This window comes from Chiloscyllium plagiosum, chromosome 19 (assembly GCF_004010195.1).
Source record: "Chiloscyllium plagiosum isolate BGI_BamShark_2017 chromosome 19, ASM401019v2, whole genome shotgun sequence".
Lineage (NCBI taxonomy): Eukaryota > Metazoa > Chordata > Chondrichthyes > Orectolobiformes > Hemiscylliidae > Chiloscyllium > Chiloscyllium plagiosum.
Genome location: NC_057728.1, coordinates 68,377,440 through 68,387,785, shown reverse-complemented (window position 1 = coordinate 68,387,785; position 10,346 = coordinate 68,377,440). Strand labels below are relative to the sequence as shown.

General features: G+C 40.2%; 1 protein-coding gene across 4 annotated transcripts in view; it reads left to right on the top strand.

The window, feature by feature from the left end:
- Positions 1–10,346, top strand: part of LOC122559357 (microtubule-associated protein 9-like) — a 179,314-nt gene that overhangs the window by 19,746 nt on the left and 149,222 nt on the right. For 2 of the 4 annotated variants that reach the window (XM_043708800.1, XM_043708801.1), the window contains exons 2-3: positions 328–391; positions 3,863–3,942. The exons of 1 other annotated variant lie outside the window; for it this stretch is intronic. In XM_043708800.1, the coding sequence (XP_043564735.1) occupies positions 328–391; positions 3,863–3,942 (144 nt within the window). The remainder of the gene's footprint in view (positions 1–327; positions 392–3,862; positions 3,943–10,346) is intronic. One more of the 4 variants, XM_043708802.1, reaches the window with a different exon arrangement.

Sequence of the window (10,346 nt, the reverse complement as noted above, 5' to 3'; positions counted from 1 at the left end):
ATTGTCTAGCTATCACCATTGTTAACAGCTAACCCGAGAATGCAACTTTAAAAAAAAGGGTTTTGTGATTTACGCATGAAAGAAGTGAAACTATCACTGTATTCTAACAGATGAAAGGCTTAACAGACAATCAATCTTTCAATGTATAATTTCAGTTACATCACACTGCAAATTTTTGTTATAAATTCTGTGTTAAGATTGAGCCCTCCACAATCACCTGATGAAGGAGCGTCGCTCCGAAAGCTAGTGTGCTTCCAATTATACCTGTTGGACTATAACCTGGTGTTGTGTGATTTTTAACCTTTTTCACATGAAACATCTTTGCAGTAAAAGACAGAGGACGACCCATGGAGATCTTCAGCTGACAGGAGGAGGACACCAGCTACGACAGGTGTTGTGTGGTTTTAAAATTAAATTGATGCAATTTTAATAGGGCTATTATTGGAACAGCATTTTGTTAAAGGGTTGGAGGCAGATAACAAGCAGTTAAGAGAAGGGGGTGCTTAGAGTTGTAAATAGCCATTGTTTAATGTTCATTTTTTGAGTTAAGGAATACGTTTATTAATTTTCTTTAAATGTTCGAGTTTGGGAGTTCTCTGTCACTCATTTTTAACAGATTACTGGGCAAAGTGAGCTTTTCTGCATGTTTGGTTTAATTAGTAGAAGGGATCACCGCCGTTTCGTAACACATGGATAGGGTTAATAGACTAGGTCTTTTCCCTGGGGTGGGGATGTCCAGAACTAGAGGGCATAGATTTAGGGTGATAGGGAAAAGATTTGAAAAGGACCTAAAGAGCAACATTTTCGCACAGAGGGTAGCGCATGTATGAAATGAGCTCCCAAAGGAACTTGTCGAGGCTGGTCCAATTACAACATTTAAAAGACATCTAGATGCCTATATGAATAAGAAGGCTTTAGAGGGATTTGGACAAGTGCTGGCAAATGAGACCAGATGAATATACATGTGTGGTTGGCATGGACGACCTGAACCGAAAGATCTGTTTCTATGCTGTAGATCTCTATGTCTCTGTCTTTATATTGGAAATACTGCATTCCAGGCAACATTATGGTGAATATACTCTGCAACCCCTCCAGTGCAATCACATCACTCCTAATTTGTGGTGACTAAAACTGCAAATAGTACTCTGGCTATGACCTAACCAAAGTTCTGTTCAGCTTGAACAGGACTTCCTGCCTCTGATAATCATTGCCACAACTAATAACTTAAGTGCCCAATATGTCTCCATAACTACCCAATTACCAGGTTGTGCTAATTTTAGGGATCTGTGAAAAAACACATCAAGATTCCTCTGTTCGTCTGAGTTTCCAGGTGCTCTGCCATTCATAGATTCTGAATTGTTCCCTTTTATATCGGTATATTTATTCATGGAATCTCAGAGATTTTGTTTTTGTTTCTTTCCTTTTCATGACATGTATTTCTTGTTTTCTTTGAACATTGTTTATATATTTCCTAATGCTGTTCTATATTGTTGGTTGGCAATTTATGTTAGTTTTATTTTCTGAAGTTTTATTCTTAACTCATTATCTTGAGGCATATTATGTTGTGGTCACCTTTTTGCTACAATTCCTTCCCTGGACTGCTGGGACTTTTACAACTCTATTCCCCTGTCCCTTCCCACCACCAAGCCCCTTACTCCCCACCTATGACAGACCACATGACTGTCCAGTGAAATGTGCTTGGCAGAACAGTTGGCATAAATCTCCCACATCAATTGATTAACAGGCATTTGGGTCTACTAGTACCCCTTCTGCTGCTGGTAAAATGGTGTGAGGTAAGACAGATAGCCACTGGGCATGCATCCATGGCATCACATTGAATTTTAAGGACACATTAACCTGACAATCTGCCTGTGGGGTTTGGAAGATAAAATATGGTTTGTTGAGGTAAAAAGGAATCCCTATGTAAGTGGTAGTACCTCTACTCCTTTATTCACTTTACCTGCCTTATCTGTCCAATTAGTCTCATGGTAATTGAAATCTCCTAAGATTATTCTGATCTCTACTGAATTCCCATTGTTTTTTACATATTTCTTCCTTATTCTTCTACTGAACATTCTGGGTAGTCCAAGATGGAGAACAGAAACATTTCGGGATGTATTTCAGATTAAGTTGTCGTTCACTGCCTTTATGTTTTGCTATTTTTTTTTCTAGCCAACTCCAATTCTGTTTCTAAGTCATGAGCTTACATTTGCGTTTTAGTTCTGTCCAATCTAATTCAAATCCTTCCTCAGTTAATGTACTGATGACTTTTTAATACAGTTTTGTCTCCATGATGATTGCATGGATTTTTACCATTTTTCTTTGGTTACGTTTTTCCACACTGAGTTGGCTTCTTTCTTTTTACTCCCCCAACCTTGTTTCCATATCTCTTGTTCAACTTTCATAAGTAGATTTAGATCATGTGTGCCTCCCAGAGGCCAGTCCTTATTCTGTTAGGCAGCTGCACTTTAATTATTTCTCATAACAGAGATACTGAGTATGTATCCTAATTAAGTGACATTTGCCTTCTATCTTCCCTAGGGTCACACCCATATTTATCCTATTTATTGTATACCTTCACAAAATTCTTAGCATTGTCTCTTACCTTCGCAAGGTCTCTATTTTCAGTGCTTATTTAAATTATCTTATTTTGGGTTCTGTCAGGGTGTGTGAGAGTGAAATGGAGGAAGCCACACGCAAAAATGCAGACAGAGAGCAACCAAGTTATAACCTTATCTTGTGTGGGCCCATTGGTCTCAAGTCTGATCTTTAGATGAATCTCCACTTTTCCAGTTTTACTCACATGTATCGCTTGTTGGATCCCTGCTCGCAGCGCCAAATTGTTAAAGTACCTATTCAAGACGGCTTAGGGAATGCCTGGACTCAACCTGTAAGTCTGTCTTGGTTCGTGCCGAAGATCTGGAATATAAAACTCTTACAGACAGTTTAGTTTAAATTATTACCTTTATTTATCAATGGCATCAATGTTACACTATAGCATAGATAGCTACAAGCCAGGCTCTAGACTAAGATTCTAAAACCATTAGCAGAGTCACGGCACCAGCTGTTACCCTTAAGAGCTCTCTCAGGTACTCTCCTTATTAGGTAAAAACAATGACTGCAGATGCTGGAAACCAGAGTCTAGATTAGAGTGGTGCTGGAAAAGCACTGCGGTCATTGTTTTTACGTAGTTGATTTTAACCCTACTGCGAATCCTCTTGCAAGGATGTCTGCCTTGAAGAAGTTTTCCTCCTCTCCACTTATCTCTCCACCCTTCAGGCTCTCTGCCTGTATTCCTGATGGGCTTTTGCCCAAAACGTCAATTTTACTGCTCCTCGGATGCTGCCTGAACTGCTGTGCTTTTCCAGCACCACTCTAATCTACTCTCCTTATTGCAACAAACAACCTGTCTTTATACAGAATTTGGTAGTAAAATTACAAAATCGCCACATGACTTTAATCAGATATAGCAGCAATAATATGGCAAACGTTTGCATGGGAAGAAAAACACATTGACACGTCTGAGTATGCTTGACACAGCCCTCCTGTCCCTGTGGCAGCACATTGAAGTGAAAACCCAAGCTGAAATCAATCAGTGGTCTTTCTCTATGAAAATCAGGATGATTATTGCTCACCCAGAAATACTTCAAGTTTGTTTCCCATCCTAGGAAGGAAAGTTCTGACCCAAATGTTTCGAATTATAAAAAACACTCCTTTTTAAAAAAAATTAATTATTTTACTAAAGAGATAATTCAAAAACTTGACTCGTTTGATATACCAAAAGACTCATACACTTATCTTCATTTTATGGTACATAAATAAAACTGATAGGAATTACATTGTTCACTATTTCATGTGACAGGCAAAAGACCAATCCAAGGTACAATGGAATGAAGTCAAGATTCAAAAAACAGAATCATCTGAAAAATCAACAAATAGAAGGTAATGAACAAAATAAAAATTATTTCCATGTTTTGACTTTGGTAATCATGTAATCCTTCTCTAGCATCTCTATACCATCATTCAGAAGGGTGGGACTATGGTTGCCTTCTTTCATTTTTGGCTGTTTAATTTTAGCCAGAAATTATTCATCATTGACTTCTTTTCCAATTCACTCACAATGACATCTGGTGCCCACAGATGATCGGTCCTTGTCCCATTCCACTGCTTATTTACAGAGTTTCCATGATGATTTTAGTAAAAAATATAATGTCAGTATTTACATGTCCACTCTGAAATAATTATGAAGACTGGTATCCCATCACCTCATCACCTGTTATTTCCACATACATAGTTTGTGATGCTGTGGCTCAAAGGTTAGCACTGCTGCCTCACAGAGCCAACTATGGGCGACTGTCTGTATGGAGTTTGTGCATTCTCCCCGTGTTGGCGTGAGTTTCCTTTAGGTGCTCCGGTTTCCTCTCATAGTCCAAAGAAATGCAGATTAAGTGAGATGGCCATACTAAATTGCCCATAGTGTTCACGGATGTGCATGTTAAGTGCATTAGTCAGGGGTAAGTATAGAGTAAGCAATGGTTCTGGGTGGGTTACTCTTTGGCGGGTCGGTGTGAACGTGTTGAGCCGAAGGGCCTGCTTTCACATTTTAGGGATTCTATGATCCAGAGCCAGAACCCAATGTGAACAGAACCCCTGAGATTCATGTTTATATCTGTCAGATGATTGGACCAGATTAACAGCCCCAGTCATCAGGGATCTTATATTCTACGATGTCTACCTGACTGCCCTTGTTCTAATCGCAACACACTATATCTTGACCTCCTCAAAATGGTGGCAAGAAAGAAGACTCACCAGCTATTCAAAATATAGTATAAAAGAGTTCTTCCTTTCCTTCTAGTCTGAATTTCTATTTCCACCACATTTTCAATTTAGTCCATGAAGCACTGTGTGTGATAACAAACATTGGTGACTTTTATAGGTATCTCCTGTCTCATATCCATGTCATGACTGAAAATTCAGTGACTTGCTACACTATTAACACTTAATAATGTATCTATTTTGGTTTGATTGACAGTTTACTGCCATTGTCAATACTTAAATAGCCCGTAGCTTCTTTTGCAGTTATGAAGTTCAAAGTCAAATTCTAACAGTTAAGCTGAATTACAACTTGAGTCTTGCGTGGAATTTTATCCCACTCCTGGGTGTGGGAAGCAAGGCAACTCAGGGAATTTAATTGCTGAGAGCCCAAGATTCAGGTTCCCAGCTGGTCATCTCTCTCAGGTCCTTCATGGACTTTGGCAACAGGATACAACTTCTCAAAAGAGAGCACTTCTCCTTTGTTAAGGCAGATTTGACACCCTAATGGAACTGCCAAGATTGGTAATTGATAGATGTTAGATAGTGTTTCACAATCATAAATACTTGGCAGTCGTTACAGCAACAGACAGATGCTCTCCAACCTGCTCATAGAGATGTACAGCATGGAAACAGATCTTTTGGACCAACTTGTCCATACCGACCAGATATCCTAAAGTAATCTATGACCATTGGCAGCATTTGGCCATATGCCTGCAAACCTGTTCTATTCATGTACGCATCCAGATGCTTTTCAAAAATTTTGTAATTGTACCAGCCTCCACCACTTTCTCTGGCAGCTCATTATATACTCTCACCACCCTCTGCATAAAAAATGTTGCCTATTGGGTCCCTTTTAGATCTTTCCCATCTCACATTAGACCCCCAGCCTTGAGAGAAAAACCTTGAATATTCACTATGTCCATGCTCCTCATGATTTTATAAACCTCTGTAAGGGTTACCCCGCAGACTGCGATGCTTTAGAGATAATAACCAACCTTATTTAACATCTCCCTATTATTCCAACCCTGCAACCCTGTTCGCATTCTTGTAAATGTTTTCTGAAACCTTTCAAGTTCCACAACATCTTTCCTATAGCAAGGATACCAGAACTGAATGCAGTATACTAATGTCCTGTACAGCCACAACAATTCTCCAGTCAATGCACTCACCAGTAAAGGCAAGCATGCCAAGTATCTTATTCATTACCCTGTCTACCTGTGACTCCGTTTTCAAGGAACGATGAACGTGCACTCCAAGATTCCTCTATTCAACAAAATTCCCCAGGACTTTACCATTAAATGTATATGCCCTGCCCTGATTTGCCCTACCAAAATGCAGCACTTGACATTTATCTAGACTCAACTCCATTTGCCACTCCTCGGCCCATTGGTCGATCTGATCAAGGTCCTGTTGTACTCTGAGGTAATCTTCTTTGCTGTGAACAATATCACCAATTTTTGTGTCATCAGCAAAATCACTAACAATACCTCATATTCATATCCAAATCATTTATATAAATGACAGAAAGCAGTGGAGCAAACACTGATCCCTGTGGCACACTGCTGGTCACAGGCTCCAGTGTGAAAAACATCTTTCCACCACAACCCTCTGACTCCTACCCACTCGCCAATTTTCTATCCAAATGGCTAATTCTGCTTTTTTCCATCTAATCTAATAAAATGTAAGCGAGAGCAGCATGCAGCTGGCTCAATTACATATTCAATATTTCATACAGAAGACCAATTTTTCTCCCATGAACATCAGCACGAAGGCCAAACAAAGCACTGGCAGTCACACTAGAGATAAATACCTCTAATCTGTCTCCAGTCATAGAGCAGCAAAATCTTAAATGTTTTCTGCTCCTGCTGAATTTCCTCTTCATCAATACTCTTCAAGACACAGCACCTGTGTCCAGCTGAGGGTTTCTACAGATTCACGAAGGACAAAAGAATAATGAAGGAGATAATGGGGCCTCTTAAAGATCAGCAAGGCCGTGGAGGATGAATGAGATATCGAACAAGCATTTTGGATCATGGAGCAACATGGCTTTGTGCACTAACTTGATTGACGTGATGTGGAGGTGCCAGTCATAGAGTCATAGAGATGTACAGCATGGAAAATAAAATCGGACAGGGCCTGTGAGGAATACAAAGAAAGTAGGAAAGAACTCAAGCAGGGAATTAGGAGAGGAAGAAGAGTTCATGAAATGACCTTGGCAAATCGAGTTAATACATACATTAAAAACAAGGGGATAATTAACTAGGGAGAAGGTAGGACCATGCAAGGATAAAGGAGGGAACTTTCACTTGGAGGCAGAGGATGTCGGTGAGATCCGAAATTAGTATTCATCCAGGAGAAGCATATGGAGGATAGTAAGATTTGTGTGGGGCATGCTAATATGCTTGGGCAATTTGAGATCAAGAAAGAGGTGGTATTGGATCTCTTGAAGAGCATTAAGGTGTGTTCGTTCACAGGGCCCAATGGTAACTATCCTGTTTATTGTGAGAGGCTAGAAGGGAGATTATTGGGATCTTGACCAAGATCTTTGTATCCACATTAGCCACTGAAGAGGTCCTGAAGGACTAGCGAATATCTAAGGTTATTCTTCTGTTCAAGAAGGGAAATAGGAATAATCAATAAAACTATAGAACAGTGAGTTTGACATTGATTGTTGGGAAGCTATTAGAGAGAATTCTTAGTGATTTACCTTATGTGCATTTGGAAAAGCACACTAACAGTCAGCAAGGGTTTGTGCAGGCAAGCCATTGTCTTAGTAACTTGATTGAATTTTGTGAGGAGGTGACAAATGTGATTGATGAGAGTATGGTAGAGCAGTGGATGTTGACTGCATGGATTTTAGTAAGGCTTTCAAAAAGGTTCGTTATGGTAGGCTCATCCAGAAGATTAAGATGCATGGACTTGGCCACATGGATTCAGAATTGGCTTGCCCATAGAAAGCAAAGAGTAGTTGTGGAAGGGCATTTTTCACACTGGAGCTCCATGACTAGTGGTGTCCAGCAGGGATCTGCTGTTTGTGCGATGTATTAATTACTTGAATGAAAATGTAGATGGGTGGGTTTGCAGACAATACAAAGATTGGTGAGGTTGTGGATAGTGTAGAAGTTTGTCAAAGGATACAGCAGGATATAGATCAGTTGCAGATAAAGGCCGAGAAATGGAAGATGGAGGTTAATCCGGGTTAGTGAGAGATGCTGCATTTTTGGAGATCAAAGGTTAAGGAAACGTATACAGTTAATGCCAAGGATGCTGAATTGCATTGATGTACGGAGAGAACTTTGGATTTGAGTCCGTAGCTCTCTTAAAGTGGCCGTGTAAGTAGATAATATGGTAAAGAAGGCTAATGGCATGCTTGCGGTTATTGATGGGGAGCTGAGTGTAAAACCTGCCATGTGTAAAACCTTTGTTTGGCATACTGAGAGTACAGCATTTAGTTTTGGTTACCACATTACAGGAAGGATGTGAAAGCTTTAGAGAGGGTGCAAATAGGGTTGCCATGATGCTGCCGGGATTAGAGGATGTGACCTATAAGGAGAGGCTAGAAAAACTCCGGTTGTTTTCTAAGGAGTGGCAGAGGCTGAGGGGAGACTTGATAGAAGTCTATAAAATTATGAGATGCAGAGATAGGGTTGATAGAATCTTTTTCCAAGAGTTAAAATGTATAATACTAGAGGCCATGCATTTAACGTGAGAGGGGCAAGTTCAAAGGAGATGTGAGGGGCAAGTTTTTTTACACAGAACGGTAAGAATCTGGAACGTGCTCCCAAGGATGGTTGTGAATGCAGATACGATAGGGACATTTAAGAGAGGTTTAGAAAAAGCGCATGAATATGCAAGGAATGGTGGGTAATGTACCAAAGGTAGGCAGATGGTTTTAGTTTAATTTGGCATCATGCTTGGCACAACATCATGGGCTGGAGGGTCCATTCCTGTGCAGTACAGTTTAATGTTCTAAGGCGAGCATTCCATAAGGCCTTCTTTACAACCGTGGAGAAAGTGAGGTCTGCAGATGCTGGAGATCAAAGTTGAAACTTTATTGCTGGAACAGCACAGCAGGTCAGGCAGCATCCAGGGAACAGGAGATTCGACGTTTCGGGCACAGGCCCTTCTTCAGGAATTCCTGAAGAAGGGCCTGTGCCCGAAACGTCGAATCTCCTGTTCCCTGGATGCTGCCTGACCTGCTGTGCTGTTCCAGCAATAAAGTTTCAACTTCTTTACAACCGTGTCTACCTGTACTGCTACCATTTGGGACCTGTGTGGTAGCATATCAAAATCTCTCACTTCATCTGCTCCTCTTAGTATATTTCCATTTGTTGTGCATTCTCTTTGTTGTGAAGTTGGGTAGAATACTTGTGGATTGGGAGGCAGGAAGTTAGAATTTGGTGTTTGTAAAATGCAAAGGGTGAAAGCGTTGTGTGGTCCCTTTTAAAAAATCATGTGCTTTTTCTTTGCTTAGAAATTTAAAATGGATGTCTGTGAGCAGCAACTTGAAAGTTTGCAAGTACACAGAGAGCACCTGAGTTGAAAACATTTGTATCAAAAGGCTGAATGCTTATTTGGCCAAGCAGCAGTTTTTAGTCAAACAACATTCTTTTGAATTAAGCCACTTAATTTGAACCAGGTACCTGGATACCAAAAGCCTATTAAATTTAAATCTAATCATTTAATAGAAATATTGATATGTCATCAATGGTATAAAAGAAGGGGGCAGTTGGACAAAAGCCCCAGAGCTAGCTGCCATTCACCAGAACTGATGGCCTTAGCTCTCAAGATAGAATCGTTGACTCTCACAACCTCCGTTGTCTCAGAGAAAGCAATGTCTAAATAAAAACAGTAAATTTAAATAATATTCCCAACAGAAGAAATGACGGAGAAGGCATTCCTGACCGAAGAATCGATGGGGAAGGCATTCCTAACTAAAGAATTGATGGAAAAAGCACAGAACATTCTGGAGACACATAATCTGGCTATAATTTCGAGAGCTTAAACTCTATTTTTTTTAATGTAATTGGGAATTGTATTTATTAAAACAGCATACGATTAGAATCTTGCTTTATTTAGGAACAGTCAGTAGTCAGAAGGGGATTTATTCTGTTTGTCAATAGTTTTATTAATTTGTTCACAGCTGGAGTTAGATAAATAAGTTGTTACTTATTAATTTTAAAGTGAGTGTCAGGGATTTATTTAACCACCAGAAGTGCTGGAAAGGGGGAAGGATTCATACTCTGCTTTATAACATCTTTTATTATTTGCCCTTCCTAAATGTGTTATCTCACATAGAAGAATACAGCGCAGTACAGGCCCTTCGGCCCTCGATGTTGCACCGATCCAAGCCCACCTAACCTACACTAGCCCACTATCCTCCATATGCCTATCCAATGCCCGCTTAAATGCCCATAATGAGGGAGAGTCCACCACTGCTACTGGCAGGGAATTCCATGAACTCACGACTCGCTGAGTAAAGAACATACCCGTACCATCTGTCCTATACCTACCCCCCCCCCCCTTAATTT